This window comes from Fundulus heteroclitus, chromosome 20 (genome assembly GCF_011125445.2).
Source record: "Fundulus heteroclitus isolate FHET01 chromosome 20, MU-UCD_Fhet_4.1, whole genome shotgun sequence".
Lineage (NCBI taxonomy): Eukaryota > Metazoa > Chordata > Actinopteri > Cyprinodontiformes > Fundulidae > Fundulus > Fundulus heteroclitus.
In genome coordinates this window covers 4,469,488-4,492,863 of record NC_046380.1, presented here as the reverse complement: position 1 = coordinate 4,492,863, position 23,376 = coordinate 4,469,488, and the positions used below count along the sequence as shown (strand labels likewise).

Below are 23,376 nucleotides of genomic sequence, written 5' to 3'. Positions count from 1 at the left end.
CTGTAATACTTTACAGCTGGTTCTGCTGTTCTTTTTATATCTCTCTTTGCAGGTGGAGAAGCTCTCTCCCTTTTTCCTTCCTCTTTTATCTTTTTATTCTCTTCTTACCTTCTGTTCAGTGGTCCAATTAACATGACATATGCCCTGCTATAAATTCAAAATAAAGCTCTGACATGCATAAATCAAAATGCTGAACGTGCGGTGCTCTGAGGTTACTTATCCAAACTCACACCTCCCACACAGAGCCTCCAGTGCAGAGCCTCCAGCTTCTGAAAAGCTCGATTTCTCTTTTTGCTGCGGAACCAGCCGTCAAAGTTCGGAGACTTTAGAACTATGCCTGACAAAAAAAACAAAATAAATAAGTTAGACAAAAATGTACCCAAGAGGTTACGTTTAGATCGTGTACGTCGTTTCTTTGCGTGTTCACGTCGCACCTGTAGGTCCGATCCAGTCTCCTTTGAGTCTGGAGCAGGTGAGCTGAGGCACGGCCCTTCTCCAGGGTCTTCATGAAGTCCCTGCTGGACGAACGGTCGCAGCTGCGGCGGACTCTTTCCAGGGACTGATGGACTTCTGGAGGGGCATGAGGCTGGCAACGTACCGCTCCTGCAACAAAAACCAACGCACAGAATCATCCTTCAGAACCAGTTTAGTCTATAACCATAGAAGCTTTGCTGTGTTGGATTTAAAAAGACAAAAAAATGATGTTTTTTTTATGCCGCATCAAAGGCTCATGGATAAAAAGGTCGACATTTACCAGAGGGATGATGAAGCTCTGCGTCAGCTCCAAAAAGTAGCGTCGAAGAATTGCATTCTGGGCCGCCGACGGTCTCTTCTGCTGGACCCCCTGAGAAACGAAAAAACAAACCTCTGACCTTTGACCCTGCAGAGCTACGAGTTTTACGGACGCAGCAAACGTGGAAAATCCACATCCAGAACCAACTGCAGATCCGTTATTTGTGTTAAATACAGTCGAAATATATTTTAAAGAGGATTTAACTACATTTAGTAGATTATAGTTTGATTTTATTCTCCATTTACTGTCACATTCAATTAATTAGAATAGACCTTTTAAAACGGCAAACTTTAGGCTCAGATTTCCGTGTTAAAAATGTTTATTGGTCTGAAGCTATATTATCATTTTTAATGTGTTTTAATTAGCAGAACATACAAATTAACAGAAATAAAGGCTTGAAAACAAACATTTGATTCCAATTTTCGAGATTTAGAATCGATTCTTTTCGATTCAAATTGGATGGCAGGAAATAAAAAACATTTTTTAGCTGTTACCTGAATTTCATGACTGTATAGTTATGCAACATATTGATACTACTCTCATATTAACATTTAAAACCAAATTAATAAAGTTATGATAGCTAATGGTGGCTGTAAGGACCAAACTGTCTCCCTGAATGCTTAGACAACAGTTTTCACAAACATGCTGTGGGGCAGAAAACCTCAAAAGATCCATGGTGGAAAACAGAGACACCAGAAAACATCTACAGCTGCTATTTCTTTTCAATTTCAAAAATACTTTGTTAAACCAAAAGGGACACTAAATTTGGACACTGACCAGTTGTATTATTAAAAATATGACATTAAAAATTCACCTCCTGGACTGGAGTGTGAAGAATATCCGTGGACTCATGCCGGCTCACGCATATTTAGCTGCAGGATTTGTTTTAAATATCGATCTTTTCTAATACGAATCAATTTTTAGGACATAATGAGAATTGATTTATAATAGCCCTAGTGTTAATTATTTTATATAACGTGTTTCACAGAATATTTCTTTCCGGGAGGCGTCACAGGCAACAACGCCGTCCAGCAACATTATGAACGAAGAGCAACACTGATGTTGCTGTCAGTTTATTCTGTTTTAACCTTGAACCGCCGCTACCGTCTTGCTTTTAAGCACTTTTACATATTAGGGCTAAACGATATTTTAATAACAATATATGTCGATGATAGAAAAGAAAAAGGTCAGAAAAAGTTCAATAGAATAACAGTTTTCTTGTTTAGTCATGTAGGTTAATATTACAATCATTACATGCTCCCAACTAATCACAACGCAGACCCAGGAACCAAGCTCCGCCTCCTTCAAAGAGTTCAGAGAGCATGCGTTCTTTTGTCTTTTTTAAAAACTTGAAGTTTTGGTAAAAAGTTGGTTTAATAAAGGGTTGAGTTATAAGTCAGTGTCTTCTTTATTTAAAAATAGTTTGCTAAGCAACAGCATAAAATGTCCAGGGCTGCACTTAAAATCTATATTTTGAATTTGCTGATAGTTATCAATATCGACATTCTGCCGGATGCTCACAGCTGAGATGATAATGATAAGCAGGGTCCCTTCAACATGCTTCATGCTCTTTTAACTCTCAGTCAACGATATTTAGCTGCAGGACGTAACTGAGGGGAAAGAACCAGTTTCTGCCTTTTCATCAGTAATTTTATCTAAAGAGAATCTCTCCGGCTTCGCTTCTGTCACACAGCAAAAACAGAACAGAGGCTGGAAACGGGTAGGAGATCCGGTGACGTTCACGCTGCACAAAGGGAACTAAAAATAAGTAAAATTTTCATGAAATTGGTGTGTTTGTCCTTGATTTGAGCAGGAATATAATCTCATCTGCCTACGGAACGAGTATTTTTACCCCTAAAATAAGATACCATATTTTTTGGATTATAAGGCGCACCAAATATTCTTCCCAAGTATGTAATATCACTCCTTCAGGTCCACATCTCTCTATCCATCTCTGTCAGGAGGACAGAGTAGTTGGACTACACTGCCCTGTTTCTAACATAAGACCAAAATAAACTGAACTTTTATATTAAATTAACTTACAAGGTTTATTGCATTTCTAGTTTAGACATTACAGTCAGGCAGTCTTGTAGACAGCTCAGGGGTCCTCAGGTAGTGACACAGTGTACCGTAATGCTCCTAATATCCATTTAGAGCGCCTTTGTTGCTAACCAAAGTCATACTTACACATTTGAACAGATTTTTGAGCACATTGTACCACATAAAATCAGTCAGTAAGCACAACGGTGATCAGATATAAGGTGCACTGTCAATTTTTGAGAAGATTTAAGGATTTTAATTGCGCCTTATAGTCCAAAAAGTATGGTAATTAGATATATTCACTTAAAATAAGATGATGGAGGTGAGGTATTCCTGTTTTAAGTGCAAAAATCTTATTCCACAGGCAGATCATCTTATTTACCTGCTCAAATCAAGTGCAAATACGCTCATTTCAAGAAAATTTGACTTACTCTTAGTTCCCATTTTGCAGCGCAAACAAGCCAAATGGATGCTGCACTGCAAAAACAGAACTAAAAATAAGTAACATTTTCTTAAAATGAGTGCATCTGTTTTTGATTTGAGCAGGTAAATAAGATGATTTGCCAATGGAATAAGATTTTTGCACTTAAAATAGGAACAACTCATCTCCATCATCTTATTTCAAGTGCAGGATGTCTAATTATCTTATTTTAGGGGTCAAAATACTCATTCCATTGGCAGATAAGATTATTTACCTGCTCAAATCAAGGACAAAAAAACACAAATTTTAAGAACATTTGACTTATTTTTGATCCGTTTTTGCAGTGTGAAGATGAAAGATCTGGCATTTAATGACTCCTTCGGCCCAGGTTGCTTTAAACACGCAGCGACACGCTGAGTGGAGAACGTTTGTTACCTTCTGCAGCTGCTTGATGATCTCCTCATCCTTGTTGAGATATGGCTTGTATGCAGTGTACACACCTGTGATGAATACACACACCAGCATCGGCTTCAGAGAACCTGTCAGCGGCAAAGCCTTTACTGATTTACTGAAGGTGAAAACATCAGAAATAAAGACTGTTTACCAGGTTTAGAGTCCAGAGTTTTGAGGTTTTTCAGTTTCTTGACTTTCATCTGCTTGGCCACTTCTCCTGAGGAGGAACAGAGACGTGAAAGAGAAGGAAGGACCTATGATGGAGGAGCTCCACAACAACTGAAACCAGGAGAGTTAAAGAACCTGACATGAACTAAACGTCTTTCTGAGACCATTTCTATAGTATATCTCAATTAAATGCATAACGTTAAATATGCAATATCACCAAAAATCAGCATCCTCCTGCCTTGACTCCCATTCTCTACGCATGAGGTCCAATATGACGCTGGTCCACCCTTTGCAGCTATAACAGCTGCCAATCATCTGGGAAGGCGGTCCACAAGGTTCTGGAGAGTTTTGTGGGAATTTTTTAACTATTCTTCCAGAATCTCATTAGTGAGGTCAGACGCTGCTGAAGGCCTCTGCTCTCAGTCTCCGCTCTAATTCATCCCAGAAGTCATCTGCTGGGTCGAGGTCAGGACTCTGCAGGTCAGTCAAGGTCATCCTCACTAGAATCTCATTCGGGTCTAAATGCACTGCAAAAAAAGCAACTAACAGTAAGTAAAATTTTCTTGAAATGAGTGTATTTGTCCTTGATTTGAGCCGGTAAATAAGATTATCTGCCTATGGAATGGAACTTTTTGTTCTCTGTCATTTATCTCTTCATAGAAGGTACACCTGGTCTGGTGTTCTGTTAGCTGTGACATCATCAGGGGAGGCAGATCATCCTCTATTACCATCTAACATAGAAAGTACTCCTGGGTCAATGTGAGCTTCTGAGCTTTCTGTGTCTCTGCTCTGTCTTCTCTAACATAGAAAGTACTCCTGGGTCAATGTGAGCTTCTGTGCTTTCTGTGTCTCTGCTCTGTCTTCTCTAACATAGAAAGTACTCCTGGGTCAATGTGAGCTTCTGTGCTTTCTGTGTCTCTGCTCTGTCTTCTCTAAGCCCCAGTGGGTGGAGGCAGATGAGCGTTCACACTGAGCCTGGTTCTGGTTCTGCTGGAGGTTTTTCCTTCCCGTTGATAGGGAGTTTTTCTTTTCACTGTCGCTTCATGCTTGCTCAGTATGAGGGATTGCTGCAAAGCCATCAACAATGCAGACGACTGTCCACTGTGGCTCTACGCTCTTTCAGGAGGAGTGAATGCTGCTTGGAGAGACTTGATGCAACCTGCTGGGTTTCCTTAGAGAGGAAACTTTCTCACCAACCTGGAGGATCTGATGGAGTCTGACTTTGGAAAGAGCCTTGAGATGACATGTGCTGTGATTTTGAGCTATATACATAAAATTGAATTAAATTGAATGAGTATTTTTACCCCTACAATAAGATAATTAGATTTACTGCACATCAAATAAGACAATGGAGATGACTTAATCCTATTTTAAGTGCAGATCATTAAACTTGTTGCTCAAATCCAGGAGAAATACACTTATTTCAAGAAGATTTATCTTACTTTTAGTAGCTTTTTTGTAGTGTGGACCTCGGTTTCTGCTCTGTTTTTCTCAGTCCTGCTGGAAGAGGAATGGATCGTCTCCAAAGAAGTTGCAAGCAGGGAGTTTTCCTGAATCTCTTGGTCTGCTGAAGCGTTCAGAGTTCCTTTCACTGGAACCAAGGGTCCAAGCCCAGTTCCTGGAGAACAACCCCCACACCAGAACCATCCCTCCACCAAACTTCACACATGGTGCAGTTACTGTCAGACAAAAACCTGCCGGCCACCAAACCCAGACCTTTCCTTCAGATTCCCAGACGGAGAACCACGATTCATCCCTCCAGAGAACGTTCCTCCACTGCTCTAGAGCAGAGCTCCCCAGAACGTTTCAGCCTGCGGCGCCCAAAATAACAGCGCAAGTGACCGGGGACCCCATTATGTGGCGAGAGGGATTCTTATTTTATTTTTTTTGTTGGTGTTTTTCAGGAATTATTAGAATAAAGCTGTAAAATTACATGAATAAACTAATATTTCTGGAAGAATTCTTATCAAAATGAGCCATCTAGTAAAGTTATACTTTGATGTCGGTTACACAAATAAACACTAAATCTCAGCATAAAATCCGGGTCACGGCACCAGTATTTAATGGGACTTGCATTTTGAGAAGGTTGCAAGTGGCCGGTTCTCTTCCACTTTGTTCTAAAACCACCGACAGCACTGCAAAAAGGGAACTAAAAGTAAGTACAATTTCCTTGAAATGAGTGTAATTGCCCTTGATTTAAGCAGGTAAATAAGATGATCTGCCAATGGAATAAGATTTTTGCACTTGGAATAGGAACAACTCCTCTCCATCGTCTTATTTCAAGTGCGGTTTATCTAATTATCTTTTTTTAGGGGTAAAAATACTCATTCTATTGACAGATCATCTTATTTACCTGCTCAGACCGAGGACAAATACACTAATTTCAAGAAAGTTTTACTTACTTTTAGTTCTTTTTGCAGTGAGCAGACGGGGGAACATTCAGGAGCGACGGGAACTTTCCATCTGGACCTGCTGCCCAAGTGGCATCCTGTCACAGAACCAGGCTGGAGTTCTGCTCCTGAGAGCGACCCGTTCTTTCACAGATGTCTGTGGAACCTGCTGCTGGATTTTAGACGCCTGTAGCCGTGGAGTGAATACTTCTGGCAACAAAGTGTAAAACTTTCACTGCATGAGTGACGCCTACCCGCTTGCTTCATGTCTCCGATGCGGATGATGTGCGGCCAGTGCTGCAGGGTCTTTGCGAAGAAGGGATTGGTCACTCCCAGAATGACCGACGGCCTGCAGATTCAGAGACGCACAAATAAATTAATTCAGGAAGACCGAATAAAATTTATGACAAGAAACAACAATAAACAAAGTGCTTTACTGAAATCTTTATTTTTATTCGTATACGAGGCAGATCGATAAACATGACGCACTAAAGTAAGAATATTTCCTACATACAGATCGGAGTTATGGATGAAAAGATTATTGTATATTACTTTTTTACTATACAGTCTCAAATTGAAAGCATAGTTTTTAAGATAGTATCCGTTTTAATATTATTTACTTATAAACAATGATATTTATTTTCAGAACGGACTTTATGGATTAATAATGAAACTTTCTCACCAAATAATATATTGAAGCACAAATCCCGTTTGCTTTATTGTCTAAAAGTGCAAATATGTTTGTGTTTAACCTGGAAATAATTCAAACTAAATTCACAAACTGTTTCTAATCTCTTCTCCATCTAACAAAAATGCTTGCATAACAGCGTCTCTCCCTACTTCCTGTTAGACCTCACGTTCAAAGCCCACCTTTATCATTGTTTTGGACATTTGCTGTTTCTCTATAAACGGATGAAAATGTTTTGCTGCCCAGCAATATTTCTAAAAACACTTTTTATGATTAAGACTAAACTAAAAGGTGTTAAGTCCAGTGAGACTTCAGGTCAAGACTGCAGTCAATGTCCCCACCGACAAATACAACAACAGGTTCAACATTTTTTTAAATGCTAAACTAAAAAATTTAAATGAGTGTCGATTTGTTATCCTTCTTAGGGACAAAACCAGAATCAGCAGGTCAGGCCCAGAAATAAACTGTAGATAGGTCTAAGCTATGTATTGCAAAAGGGAACTAAAACTAAGTAAAGTTATCTTTGAATGAGTGTATTTGTTCTTTATTTGAACGGGTAAATAAGATGATCTGCAATGGAATAAGATTTTTCGCACTTAAAATAGGAACAACTCATCTCCATCGTCTTATTTCAAGTGCAGTATATGTAATTATCCTATTTTTTGGGATAAAAATACTCGTAAGACCTGAATATAAGTCGCAGGATCGACCAAACTACGGGGAAAAAAAAGTGCAACTTATAGTCCAAAAAACACGGCATTATTGATAATTTTGTGTTCTTGTTATTAATATCTGTGATATTAGTTGCAACACTGAGTAACTTGTTTCTCTTGCGTCTCCTCATCACCTTTAACACGTTTGTATTTCTGTGTTAGCTGCAGACTTTGACCTCTTTGGCTCGTCATCTGTTTATTTGTTATGTTGTGCTTTTTTGGTTTTTATGATATACTGTTTTTTTTTTCCGTCTGTAAACCACTTTCTATTAATAAAGACTGACTGAATGAATAATATGGTTTTTCTACATATTTTGTAATGCAGTTGTAGTCACACTGATAACTCTTTTAATGCAGTCAGCACTTTTTGCTGTATGCCGACACATCAGCGTTATTGTATTTTTAACTTATTCCCAGCTTAGATCACAGCATCCTGATCTGTAACTGGATTCCTCTCGCCTGCTTGGGTGGAGCGTCTCGTGTTAAATAACTACGCAGTGCGACTGCTGGGGGTGTGTAGCGTCGGCCGCGTGGGATCGTTTTCACTCACGGAGCCTGCGTCCTGGTCGTGTACTCCTTAAACTCGCTGTCATGGATGGTGAAGTACGGCCTGAAGTCGCTGCAATAACGCAGTGGAGAGATGCAGCTGCAGAAAGAGAAAGAGAGGGGGGGGGGGGGGGGGGAAATGGGTTAAATTTAACATTTTAACTCTAACAGAAAGTCTGCTTCTGTCCATCACAGCAACCCAAAGATCTGCAGTCGACGACTTCCGTCGATTCGGGAACCGTCTCCGACTCACCTGACCAGCGCCAGCACGGTTTCCGACGACTCTGCGGGCGACGGCGCCATGACCACCAGGGCCTCCCCCAGCAACACCAACTCCCAAAGCATCTGGATGTGGAAGAAGACCGGGTGGAAGCACCTGGGCAGAGAAAACGCTCATTTGAGACAGAGAAGGGCTGGAGGTGGCATTAAGTGGAACATCAGACACAAATGAACCTCTTCCTGAGGAAGGAGGTACCGGTTTGTTTCCAAAGAGTCTCGCAAAAAAGCGTTTTTTTTAATCTAATAATTAATCTGTATGGTTGTAGGAAAACATGCAACTGCGACACCACAGCTGAACATTACAATGAGGGTCTCGGTTTACCCACATTCTTTTCTTTCTGTTCTTTCGCTGCGGGTTTCTCACAATTTGCTCAAAGATTTAGCACATAAATTAGGGCTGGAGGATAATTCAATAACAATTAATATAGATCGATCGACGTACATCGATAATAGAAATAAAAAAAAAGGGTCAATAAAAAGTTCAATAGAACAATTTTCCTTCCTTTTGCTTTCTAGCCTATCATGTAGGTTAATATTACAGTCATTATATCCTCTCAACCAATCACAACGCAGACCCAGGAACCAAGTTCCGCCCCTTTCAAAAGGTTCAGAGAGCACGCATTTGTTTATTCTTCTATAAAAACTTGCAGTTTTGGTAAAAAGTTGGTTGAATCGAGTTTGAATTCAGTGTTTGTGTCTGTATCTAAAAATAAGTCGCAAAGCAACAGCATAAAATGTCCAGGGCTGCACTTAAAATATATGTTTTCAATTTGTTAACAATTATCGATATTGATCAATAAGAGTTATATTTTATCGATATGCTTGTTTTCTATATCGTCTAACCATAATATAAACATGTATATAGCGAGCATCAAAGGCAGTCAGAGTCCTCCCAACTGTCCAAATATATTATCGTCAGGCAGAGCATGAATGGAAAACATTCTAAATATAACTTTCAACACAATATTGCATCCAAGCAGCACAATGGAGATGATGCAAACATGAGTAGTGATGCAATTCCATATATTGTGCAGCTTAAGTTTAGTTTATGCGCTTTTACTGAGGGATAAAAAGTTAAATAACTGTGAATGTCAAAAAGGAAGTGTTTTTTTTCCTGACCTAGATACAGATTAATTTACACATAGAAGCCGAGATTAGTAAAATGACCTTTTTATAATGAGTAAGACTGCCAGAAGCACAAAAAGGCCAAGCTTCATAAAAGTTCAAGGCTTAAATCAGAGCTTTTAAAGACTGTTCGACCTTTACTTCAACTCCTCTGTAAAGAGCCAAAGCGCTTTAATTCAGTGTAGCTGCAGTACCTCCAGTGAGCAGCAGATGGACACAAAGAGACAGAATCAGCCTCACCTGAACAGGTCGACTTCGTGGATCGTCGGGAGCACGATGGAAACTAGACTGTCGCTCTGAAAGCAGAAATAAATCCTTTCCCTCTTAACGTGTGAAGCACGAATAAAACCAAACGCTGAGACATGAACTCTCTCTGGGGTCGATTACCTGTGCAGACTGGACCAGCTGGGACGTCCCCGCTTTATCGTAACAGGTTGGGATGCGAACCTAAAGCACATTAACAATAAATGAACCGATAATGCTTCCTAGATGGCTTTTTCTAATTCAACAACATAACAGAACAATAAAGAAATCTCTGTTTAGGCATCAGAATGTTATGTGCATCAAGCTAATAACATCTAGCGTGTTACCTATTTAGATAACACTCTCAAACATTGACGCATTTAAAATTAATAGAAGACATTTAAAACTGTTGCCAAAAATTTACTCTTTTTTTCACCTTTTTTTGAGACTAGAGTTTTAAAAGAGTTTTAAGGATTACATTTGCTACACTTCTGGGGGCGGGGCCTCCTCTCAATGGTGGTAAAGGCACATTTCTATTGGTCTATATTGAAGTTAGCGATTAAATTTTCATTCATTTTAGCTCCGGCCTTCAAAGGAAGCCCCGCCCCCCAGAAGTGTAATGAATGTAATCCGTAAAAAGCGATTTGAAAAGATTACAATTCATAAAACTGTCTTCAAAAACAAAAAAAGGAAAAAAATACCAAACCACAAAACTGTAGGTTAAAATTTTGCACACACCTTGTAAATTGCTCTCAAAACCTTAATTTTTTTTAATAATTTGTTTTTTAAAGTTCAGTTTCTAAAACATGTTTTTGCTAGCTGAAAATACTGGAACAGATTTCTCTCAGTACAGAAGTAAGCGGGGAAAAACTGTGATAAAAATCTGGTATGTTACACTTTCTGTGAGACAACATAAAATATTTTGTTTTTAGGCGAGAATGTAGCCGTGTAAAACTCAAAACTGCTCGATTTATCAAGGTATCGCTTAATTGTAAAACTGCTGAGAGGTCTACTGCTCATTTGAAAAGTTTAACACAGATGTGACTCAGCCAGATGAGATCTAACCGATAATGTTTGGGTTTATTTCAGAGTTTCATTTGTTTCGCAGCAAATGTGTTCTGCTGAGATTAAAGTCGGGCTTCAAAACAGGACAGTCTTATTTAACTTTATTGTTATGTTTTATTTAAATTTTTTAAATTTTAATTACAATTTTTTAAAAGGTCGGCCTTGATTTTTATGGCTTCACAATATCGTGGTTGCAAAGCAACATAAGTTATGCCGAAGTAAGGGAGTTAACAACTGGATATGGACTCTGGTTTCGTATTACCGCCACCTACTGGACTGGAGGTGTAGTGCAGATTTTTCACAACATCCGCATACGTCATTAGGACAACTTAAATACATTTTCCATGACCTTTTAGAGCAGTGGAAACAACACATTACCTGGGATTCCTTTTACAAGAACAAAAACATCTTAGGTATTTAAACTTGGGGGCTTTTGGTGGAAACAAGCTATTAATGCTCTACAAAAAAACCAGAAAGCTCACAGATAATGACATAATTTAAGTTTTTTTTTTCTACTTGGATTTATTTAGCTTATTCCTTTGTTTTTCCTACGCATGTGTAATGTTTTTCTGTTCATGTTCTGAAAAGTGGTATATAAATAAACTTACCTTACCTTTGAAACCACAAATTAATCAGTTTCAACTATATTTTTTTTTATTGGCTTAGGTTAACAAATTATGCCTGTCCAAAGCAAAATCAGTTTCTCAAACAGAACCAAGGAATAATAACTTCCAGGTCACGTTTCTTCTACAGCTACACCCGTTATTATCTTGGTCTGGTCTGAATAAAAACATAATCTCGCCGTCACCTTGATGACGACGCCCATAATCGGCAGAGTGAGGACTCGTCCAGGATGAGGCATCGGCCAGCGGTCGACGTCGTTGCACGCTGTCAAACACAGACACAGAGAAATAAAAACAGAGGACCAACACTGGAGGATCATTTTTTCTGTCAGACTTCTGCAGACTGTAAAGTTTAAGTAATCAGTACGTTACGAACAGCCCTGCTTTAATGAATATCCGTTATTTTGGTTGAAACTGCTTCAGATTAGAGATATAATAATGATTAAATCCTACAAAATCATGATGGGATGCATCAGGTAACAGATTGTATTATTTGGATTTAATTTTAGTTGTGTCACCCAGACAGCCAGAAAGCTGATCCTCTGAGGTTGAAGCTTTAAAATTTTACATGAAACCAGCAGAAAAAAAGCTAAAAGGTAAACATTTTGTTTTTGTTTAACCGTCCTGGCATTGCCATATAATTCCTTGCAAATGTTTTCATACCCCTTTTTCATATTTCGTCACTTTAGAACCAGAAACTTCAAAACATTTCATTAGACAGACCAACACAAACAGATATGGAGGAGAAACAACACATGACTTTCATTCTTCTTTTTTATTAAAATCTTAAAAGTGTTGGGTTATTTTTGTCCTGGGAAAAATTTTAAAGTAGCAGTTTTATAATTTTGTAGAAACCATGGTTTAAATATTTTTTTAAATTTTCACAAGTTTTTATTTTTATTTAGTTTCTACTTCTGATTTGCGATTCTATTTTAGTTTTAATTGGTTTTTAGTATAGTTTTTTTACCTGAAAATGCTTAGTTTCAGTTTAGTTTTTATTAGTTTCAGTTATAGTTTTAGTCTTTTATGTAATACGACTTACATACCAGAGTAAAGACTGAAAAAATTAAAATTACAAATGGTTCTATGTAACAAAATCCCAGAAAACAATCATAGATGATGTGGTAAAAGGGGGGGAAAAAAGCAATAACTGCCACTGTAAACTAGACTTCATGTTAATCCATTATGATAAAGACACTTAAACGAAAACTAAGTACATTTTCTCTTAAAATAAATAAAGTATTTTTTTCTTGAAATGATTGTATTTGTACTTTATTTGAGCAGGTAAATAAGATCATTTGCCAATGGAATAAGATGTTTGCACTTAAAATAGGAACAATTCATCTCCATCAACTTATTTCAAGTGCATTATATCTAATAATCTTATTTTAGGGGTAAAAATACTCTTTCCATTGACAGATAATCTTATTTACCTACTCAAATCAGGAACAAATGCACTAATTTCAAGAAAATTTTACTTATTTTTAGTTCTGTTTTTGCAGTGCAAGTTGTTAACTGCAAAACAGCAGATGTCGTCATGAAGCAACTATTTCACTAAAACCTTGTTGCTGAGATTTAAATCAGTAGCTAGACTAGTCATAACCAGGGGTCCATGGTGGGTGTGGACCCATAACAGAAAGCTTTTAACGCTGTTAAATAGTTTGCTTATTCAATTCAAGCCATACGGTTTTTGTGACACTCATCAACATTATTGCACATCGCGTGTTGCGTGTAGCTTGGATGAAGATGCTCTTCATCCAAGCTATTTAGCTACTTCGCTGAGAAGGACTCCGGATATGCAAAGCTGGTAGACAAACCTCAAATCACTTAAACTGAAAGAAAAAAGCCCAGATTCAGGAGCCTTGAATATGTGTTGTAATTTACTTGTACTGAAAAGAATATCTATTTCTTCTTCCACTTTGTGTTGGTCTGTCACATAAAAACCCACAATAAATGACATTAAAGCTACTACGTCTATAGTGTGTGTTCACAGAGACGGAGGAGAGAGGTTCAGACTGACCGGCCTCCAGGCACGGCTCCTGTTTCTCAAAGTATTCTGGAGCCATGATCTTCAACAGCGAGTGGAAGAAGGTCACGTACGGCAGCTTGCTGATCAGGACCAGCGACTGGAACAAACAAGAAGTTCAACAAACACCAGATCAGTACTTTGCTGGATGGGATAAAAGCGTTAGGTTGAGATTCAAGTCCAGCTTCAAAACAGGACAGTTTTATTTTACTTTATCGTCTTACTGAAGAGCACAGTTGGAAATTGATAATTTCCTAATCTTTAACACATGCCTGAGACGACGGATACGACTGCTGGAGTTCCTCAGGGATTAAATAAACAAAAACAAAACAAAAATAAATAGATAAAAATAAACGGTGCAAAAGGTCGGCCTTGATTTTTACGGCTTCACGCTGTCGTGTTTGCTGGTTATTAGAAGTTATGCCGAAGTTAGGGAGTTAACAGCTGCAGATGGGCTCTGGTTTCTTATTACCGCCACCTACTGGACAGGAGGTGTAGTGCAGATTTTTCACAACTTCCGCATACGTCACTGGGACGACTTAAATGCATTTTAGAGTAGTGGAAACAGGAAAAAAGCAACACATTACCTGGGATTGCTTTTACAAGAACAAAAAATCTAAGGCAGGGATGGGCAACTGGCGGCCCGGGGGCCGCACACGGCCCTCGTCATCATTCAGTGCGGCCCGCGAATAGATCAATAATAATGTGATAATGATAAAAAAAAAAAAAAAAAAAAAAAAATGTAATTATACTTTTGACTGATAGGGGGCCGTATCCAAACAATAGCGGGCATGGGCCGCTTTGCAACAGCGAGGAAGAAAGTCAAGAGCCCTAGCCACTAGCAGTGGAATAAAGGGAAAACTTGACGAAAAAGTCACATTTTTCAGACAAAATGGGAAGAAGTATGGACATGGGGATTTTTTTTTTGGTCTCTTGTCATTCCCACACAACATAAACCGTGAGAGCCGGCGTGAGTTTTGAAACTGCAAAGCTTTGTCTTAAGCAGAAGATCAAACGTGCAGCACCGCGTTCACAGACCAGTGTGATGCATTCGTGAGCGTCAGAAAGCTATGGTGCATTCAAGAGCATGGGACATTAGATTTTTCAGAATAAAAAGCTAACAGATGTGCATAATCAAAAAGTAACAGAAATACAATTATAGAGCATTCAGTATTGTAAGAAAGCCCACACAGTTTCTGGATAGACACATTATTGTTTGAGTTAAGTTCTGTGCCGTTTTATGCCTCTTTCCTTGTAAATTTGAAATGACCCATGCTCCTGAATGCATTAATATGGAGTTTAAATTCCTTTTTTGCAATTTTTTTTAAAGCAAGTAGTTTGTCTTTTGCTTAGGGACATATTAAAATGCATTTATATGCAGAAAATAGTTATGTTGGTGCAGTAAACATACAGATATAAATTCATCTAAAATTTGTTGTTATTGAGAATAATTTGTAGCGTCTTTCATATCCAATTATTTGAAGTGCGTGGTCATGTGGCCCTCCAATGGTCGTGCTGAAAAAAATGTGGCCCTCTTTATCATGGAAGTTTCCCATCCCTGATCTAAGGTATTTAAATATGTGGGCTTTTGGTGGAAAACATACTATTAATGTTTTACAAAAAAATCCATAAAGCTCACAGATAGTGACGTAATATAAGGTTTATTTCTACAAAGATTTTTGACTTTTGGATTTATTGAGCTTATTCCTGTTCCTATGTATGTCTGTAATGTTTTTCTGTTCATGTACAGCATTAAATAAATGCACCTTACCTTAGAAACCACAAAGGAATCAGTTTCAAACATTTTTTAAATTGGTTTAGGTTAATAAATTATGCCTGTCCAAAGGAAACTCAGTTTCTGAAACAGAACCAAGGAATAATAACGTCCAGTTCATGACAGATCAATACTTTACTGGTTGGGATAAACAGACATGATATCCAGGAGTCAGGTTTAAAACGCCTGAGCAGCTCAGATGAGGTGATAGGCTGCTTTAAACCCGGCTACGGCTGCAGACGGAAGCAGATTGAAAACTGGAAAGCATCTATTAAAAGGGAGAGGGCAGCGGTTTGCTTATGATTCAGAGTTTCTAGCCAGTGCAACTGGATCAATATTTAAAATGTGGTCAAATAAAAGGTGTCTAAACATACTTTACTTTGTTAAAGGAGGGGAAAGTGATGAGCTTCCCGGACCGTAAGGACACGTTCGGATTAACACCCGTTTAGATATTCACAAATCTGAGATTTTCTTGAATAGAAAAAAAAAGTAACAACAATTTTTATTGTTATCTTTAAAAACGCAGCACACCCAAGGAGTATCTCTAAATGATTTTGAGAATTTAAGCAGGGCAAAACGCCCAGCATATAACAGCAAGATGCGAACCGGAGGGTAGTATTGGATCGTGTGATAGCAGCTCTAAATAGAACAATAAACCAGTAAAACGGTTATTTGGTCAGTACTACCCGCGTCTCACGTTCCTGCTCTTTATCTACCGTACCTTGTTTTCTTCGGATCTATCATGGGTGAGTTCAAATATTTAGTTTTTCTGATTTTTCTTTTTTTTTTCAATGCTCATTTTTATTACGACTGCTGATTAACTGTGTGAACAGAGTTTGTTAATACATAAAAGTCCAACAGATTGTAAAGACTCTGCAACGTTATTGGCTCTGTTATTAACTGGTAGATGAAACGGCTCTCAGTAATTGTTTTGTAATGTAGTAATAAAAAATAATTGGTAATTCAGTGCCTGTAAACCCTACTACTAGCAAGACTGCAGAGACAGGATGGGAAACAGATTCTGGGTGCATCCTGAACGAGGTCCTGGAGACAGTGTTCAAAAGGAAAATACGATTTCTCTTCCTGTGGTGTACCGTATTTTTCGGACTATAAGTCGCACTTTTTTCATGATTTGGCCAATCCTGCGACTTATATATCAAATATAAATGGTAATTCATCTTGGCCAACATGACCCAAGGAGTAAACATTACCGTCTATAGCCACAAGAGGGCGTTCTTAGCTTGTGAAAACTGTATTCTGCTCCTGTACCACAACTAATGAAAAACATTAACCTTTAAACAACAAAGACTGAACACATGTTTGTATGTTGTTTCTCTGTTTCAGTCTGATTTCACATAGTGCAGTGCTGCGTGTTGCAGCTCGAAGGAAACAGACCACGACAGAACCTGTTACTGGGCCGTCCGTGAAGCTGGTAGCAGCTAGCGCTAGCTTACAGCTCTGATGTCCGAGCGGTTTAGAACTTCGCTGATGTACGTCACCTTTATGTTGCTCTGAAACATCCGCGTCGTACTGTTAGCTTAGCACGTAGCACCGTTACGCTCAAGGTCTAATTTAGCCGTAATTAAACCAAAATGCTCTGATGAGAACTTTCCCGGTTGGAGTTGTTAGCTTGTTATGCTAATTAACCCCATTCAACCTCCCAGGTATGTTCCAGGTTAATCAGCCTTACCAGGTTAAATGTCAGACTTTAGTCTTGTGTGTAATAAATGCGCCATATGTATGTTTTTTCTACAAAAAGTTAGTCGCTTAAAAAAGAAAAGGCCAGAACTCAGACGTGCTTTAAGAAGTAAACTTCAAATGAAAACAACCGGCTTGAATTGATATAATACGTATCGTATGAACTGAATTAGTTTAATCACCTTTTTTTTGCCACCACCGTTTTTGGTTTTGTTTGTCAACTCATCGGGAACATAATCCTATTCCGTTAGCTGATAAGTTAATTCATTCTATTTTGATGAATACATTTAATCTAAAACAATGCCAGAAAACGTAGAATATTACAATAATTTGTTACATAAAATCAAAGGAGGGGGAATAAACCCCAATCTGCAACCAGGTTGGCCCTTCAGTAATTGTCAAATCATTGCAAAATAACTAAATCCCCTACAGCAACTGTTCCATGCACACACTAGGCTACAGCTTTCACTGTAATGCATGATTTAATTTCCTAATAATTCTCCCGACTGTCCAAGTCGTTTTTCAGGCTCGTCTCCAAGCGAACTCTTCCTGCTCACCTAAAAACTGTGTGTAAATTTCCCATTTTCCAAACTATTAAACCTGCACAGGGCGTCTTGTTTTAACGGAAGGCGGCTGAAAGGCCAGCTTAAAAATCAAAGTGACAGCAACAGAAGTGACATGTCGCCTGCGATTATAATTTAAGACGTGTGATTACAGTGAATCCATCAGCACAAGTCCTCCGAGGGACGAATTCAGAGTCGAGGCGGAGGTTTTAACTCGGGGCTGAGCTGCAGACGGGCACCAACCTTCTGGAAGTATCCTCTCTTCAGGGATTTGTCTCGAACCTGGCGAAAATACACGTAACCATAGTAGTGGCCTTGCTCCCGCTGCGACACAGACACAAATGCACAAACAGCGATGAGCCGAAACATTAGAAACAGAGGAAGCATCTTATCGCTGGAAGCCGTGGGGGTTTGTCCGAACCTTCAGGCAGGGCGGGGCGTCTCGGTCCGTGTTTTCCAGGAAACAACCCAGTGACGACTTCCTGTTGGATCCCTGACGAAAGCGGAAGCAGAACTGTGTGTCGCCAAGGCAGCCTGGGAAAAAACAACAACACACAAAGTGTGAATCGCTGCATTTCAAACGCCAGTCAGAAAAAGTTGCGATACGCGATAATAATAGTAACGGTACGGTTTGCAATAAATACAGAAAAAACTTAAAGCATATATGTTTTTCTGCTCTAAGATCGTAGCAAACCCAGATAATTAGCGGTCTATCCAGCGAGTAAAACACATGAAGATTAATCATCTCTACTTCAAAAACAAGATTTTTTTTTTTTTCCTTTCTTTTTTTTCCAAACACAAGATTTTAATGAACAACTTAACTCTGGCCGACTTGTGATGCTTTGGCAATGAAACAATTTAGCTGTTGTTTCTTATCAACTTTGCCTTCTCAAGCGTTTTTGTTGCATAAAACGAAAAATCTTACCCAGCATAATATGCGCACTGAGGACAATATAAATAATTAGCTAACACTTATTGCACTTCAGGCGATTCTCTGCGACATGCATATTGAAATCCTTGATATTGCGATGATGCTAAATGTATGATTTATTATTCAGCCCTACATGATTGTTCCTGTAAATCCACAGTCTAATCTAGAAATACTGAGGTCCACCTGGAGCAACCTCACTTATTTTACAATGCAGTTCCTCGCTTGACAGCCTTATTTTTTGCACTTCCTAGATTTTTAACCTGACATGGTTTGAATTCTGGTCCAGGGGGAAAAAAATAAAAATCTTTGCAACCTTTTCTTTGGATGACTGTTTCCATATTAGATTTGGTGTTTCCCCCACCGTACTTTAAGCCAGGCTAAGCGTTTATTTTGAACGCCTCGATGTTTGAGAGCAATAAAACGGGTTATACTGCAACATAAAAACAGGACGGAGCAACAACACAGGGCGGAGGAACATAAAACTGTCACTAAAGTTCCCATGTGGGAGAAAAACTCCCGGTCAACATAAGCTAACGCGGTAGCTTTTATTAGCTTGACGCTCACTACGGTCCCCGGCTAATGGGCTGCGTCACACAACGCTCCTTTTCACGTTGAAATCCCTCAGTTGTGGTCTATATAAAGTGCAATAGCAAGAATTTGGTCTGAATTCCTCGTTAACTCCATTTAACTCCTGTTCAAAAAATGTAATAAATGTGTTTTTTTCTACGTAAATTTTTTTTAGTGATCGTGTTTGTCTGTTTAACTGAATTGAACCGTACCCACTAAAATTCAAATTGAGCACCACAGTTTGTAGAAACGATTAGATCTTTTGTTTTTACTACACAGTTAAAACATTTTTGTTGTTTTTCCTTCACGCGTCTTGCATTAATTCATCAGCATCTTCCTGTTTCTGACTTTAACAACCGCAGAGTAAAACCCCAGCAGCACCAGAACCTCACAGTCAGTTATTTTCAGGACTGTGCATAAAAATCGATACAAATATTAATATCCAGATTTTTAAAAACGATTTAATATTGATATTCTGGCTTTCAATGTAGATATACCTCCCAACCCCTAGGGGGCGTTATTACAGCGCATCATAACTGTTCACAGTGAGGCGAATTTGCGGACAGGATTTTAGAAACTCCTTCGTTCCTAAAATCAGACGTTTGACACATTTTTGGTTTCTGTGATAAATGCATTGAACCAAATGCACTTTATGTTCCTGTTAATATATCAGTGTTCAATAAATTGAACATACATATAATATGTGGCTGGTTTGGGTGATTGAATTGCTTTGAGCATTAATTTTAAAGTAATAAATATCGATATTGGAGTCAAATAAAATCAAGCTGAGCTACGTATCGTTAATCGTATCGAATCAGCTCATCCTAGATGACACCCAGCTCTAGTTATTTTAAAGGCCAATGTGCCGAGAAGCAAATGAAACACAACAAACCAAGCGTCAGTGTGTGTTTCTATATCCTGAAAGTGGATTAAAGGAATCATTAATTGTGGTCCGGATCCGAGTCTGCAGGATAAAAAAACGAGCTGCAGGTCTGCAGTTTAAGGTCTCTCTGCTTCAGACGCACGCATACAGTAGGATTTTATATATTTAGCAGGCCTGAGAGCATTTTGTCCTAATCCTGTCACTACACTGAAGGCTGAGAGTTCCTCATCGTCAACACCTGCTGACTCACAGGGAACAACAACACACCCGAGGCAGAAACTCTCGCTCTGCATTCACACGTTAACGCCACTGCATATTTACTCAGCGAGAGGTTTCAGGAACTGATCCATGCCCCTTCGCTCTCTATTTACTCTGAACAGGGTGAAGTATTTAAAAATAAAATAAAGGTCAGTGACTCTGTGGGGCTGGCTGATAAACACAAAGACCAAAGTCCAAAACAAAGGCTGGAGTTGGACCTAAAATAAATCACGTGCACACGAAGGTATTTCAAACGTCATGAATCAATTGATCCCAGATCAACAAAATGTGTTCCTTGGTTTCCAGCCGGATGTTTCTGCAACAATGTTCTCCAACAAACCTCTGAGGCCCTCTTAGCGCAGCTGCCTTTAGGCCAACATTAAATTATTATTAATATCAATTTATCGGTTCTGAAAACAACTGGTTGCAAAGGATTTTATTCAGGGGTATCAGAGGACAGGGGTTGAAAACTACTCGTCGTTTCTCTTCATAAATTCACAGTTATGCACAACTTTGTTAATCTATCTCATAAAATCCCAGTGAATCAAAAGGTACATCTAAAAAAAAAGTAAATATTATGAAAGGTTTTGATATTTATGGAAATGTTAAGATTGATTACCTTTAGAGTTAAATACTTCAAATACTTATTTTCACGGTTATGGCTTAATGAAAACCCATTCTGCTGAGTTCTCCTACTGCTCTCCAATTTGCATCCTTTATTTAATTTTTTAACTTTTTGTTCTCTGTCATTTTTCTCTTCATAGAAGGTACACCTGGTCTGGCGTTCTGTTAGCTGTGACATCATCAGGGGAGGCAGATCATCCTCTATTACCATTTAACATAGAAAGTACTCCTGGGTCAATGTGAGCTTCTGTGCTTTCTGTGTCTCTGCTCTGTCTTCTCTAAGCCCCAGTGGGTGGAGGCAGATGAGCGTTCACACTGAGCCTGGTTCTGGTTCTGCTGGAGGTTCTCCTCCCTGTTAAAGGGGGGTTTTCCTCTCCACTGTCGCTTCATGCATGCTCAGTATGAGGGATTGCTGCAAAGCCATCAACAATGCAGACGACTGTCCACTGTGGCTCTACGCTCTTTCAGGAGGAGTGAATGCTGCTTGGAGAGACTTGATGCAACCTGCTGGGTTTCCTTAGAGAGGAAACTTTCTCACCAACCTGGAGGATCTGATGGAGTCTGACTTTGGAAAGAGACTTGAGATGACATGTTGTGAATTGGAGCTATATAAATAAAATGTAATTGAACTGTTCACGGAAGTAATGGTGTATTAAATTGTTTCTAGAAGTGTTCAATAAAGTTTCGTCGAAAAAAACTTGGATACCTGACGGCATTTCTCCTTATTATTAGAAAGCTGTTGAGCAATGAGAGCCGACAACATTAAGACTCCTGTAGTCCCAGGGAACTGGTGTAAAACTCGATCTGCACCTTGACTTTGTTAACAAGTTTCCTTTTTTTATGTTTTCAGCACCTTGACTCGTATAAAAAGCTGCTGAAGACATCGTTATCACTCAATGTTCACCCCGATCGGCCATTTCTGTAGTATGCTGGGGGACGGGCCAATGGACAACCAATGACTAAGGCTACGTTCACATTGCAGGTCTTGATGCTCAATTACGATTTTTTGCTAAAATTGGATGTTTTCAAGGTGGCTGTTCTTATCACTACCATCATATTTCTGTCTGATTGGTTCAAACCGCAACGTGACCTGTATGCACAGATACCAGAAGGAGACGTCACAGAGCAACGCACTGTTTGTGGAAGTAATGGTGAATGTAATTGTTTCTAGAAGTGTTCAACAAATTTAGAAAAGCAAAAAAATGCAGATACTGGCCGGCATTTATTCAATAAAATTTTATTTATATAGCACCAATTCATGATACATGTCATCTCAAGGCTCTTTATTAAGTCAAAATCTCTCCTTGTTATTATTAGAAAGCTGTTGAGCAACGAGAGCCGACAATATTAAGACCACATGACCAGACTAAATATTAAGACCAGACTAAATAAGGTAAGAAGAAAGCAGCAGTGCTATTAACGACGGCCTTTTATGGAGCGCTAGCTGCTGCTATTAGTGTGTGGATGTGTAGTGAGAGACAGGAAAGTGATGTGAAAGACGGATAAAATGTGACATGACCGTTCAGACATCGTCCGCTTCGGAAAAAATCTGATACATATCTGAATTAGTACTAGGGCTGAACAATTAATCGCATTTCCAATATAATCGCAATTTAAAAAAACACAATTTCCAAATCGCAGAGTCTGCAATTTTTGGCTATGTAACATTCAGGGAATTAGACGCGTCCATTAGGTGTTGGTAAAATGCTTAAAGTGGGTTTGCCTCCACATGGAAGGGAAGACAGTTGCAGCAGTGAGATAATCTAATTTTATTACTTGTTTTAGAGTTTATATAATCATACATAGCATTAAGTACAGGTTAATCAGTTTAATACATAGACGTGCTTGTTGGTTACACTTTATGTTCAACAAGGATTGATGTCCAACTCAACTAAAAGCTGTTCTCTTGAATAATATTCTGATTAATAGAAACATTAAAAATTCTTGTTTTAAATAGTCTTTGTTTACAAACATCTTTATTTAGAGGCCATTTTTGTTGCTTGTGGTTAATGCAGAGAAAAGTCAAAATTGCAATTTTGGTTGAAATATATTGTAGGCAGAACGCAATAATTTCTGCTCTGAGTTTAGATGCTGTGGGTCTTTTAGCAACTAATCTGCACAGCGAGGAAACAAGTTGATTTGATGTTTGTATATGTTTAAAAAGACATGATAAAATTAAACTGGGGGGAAAAAAAAAAATCGCATTAAATCGCAATATTAAGAAAAAAAAAAAATCGCAATTAGATTATTTTCCAAAATCGTTCAGCCCTAATTAGTACCACATATGGAAGTGAAAAGGTGAAAAGATCGGAATTGGGCCGTATTTCCCAGCAGTGGGAACGTAGCCTATGAGATTTCACTACCACATGAAGGCCAGTCGCCCCCCCAGGACCAGCGTTTGGACACTGGGCAGACGACAAATTTGATCTAGTAACTCATGCAAAATGAGCACAGACCAGTTATTGGGGGGCTTATAAATGAACACACTCTCCAAAAGCTTGACAT

At 38.8% G+C, this 23,376-nt stretch overlaps 1 protein-coding gene across 1 annotated transcript in view; it reads right to left on the bottom strand.

The window, feature by feature from the left end:
• The window catches only part of dennd6aa (DENN/MADD domain containing 6Aa), a 42,719-nt gene that overhangs the window by 15,035 nt on the left and 4,308 nt on the right, over nt 1-23,376 (bottom strand). Inside the window, exons 4-9 of the mRNA XM_036151649.1 lie at nt 18,030-18,142; nt 17,852-17,932; nt 13,568-13,673; nt 11,733-11,812; nt 10,014-10,063; nt 5,025-5,037 (exon numbers count right to left, since the gene is read on the bottom strand). Coding sequence (XP_036007542.1) covers nt 5,025-5,037; nt 10,014-10,063; nt 11,733-11,812; nt 13,568-13,673; nt 17,852-17,932; nt 18,030-18,142 — 443 coding nt within the window. The remainder of the gene's footprint in view (nt 1-5,024; nt 5,038-10,013; nt 10,064-11,732; nt 11,813-13,567; nt 13,674-17,851; nt 17,933-18,029; nt 18,143-23,376) is intronic.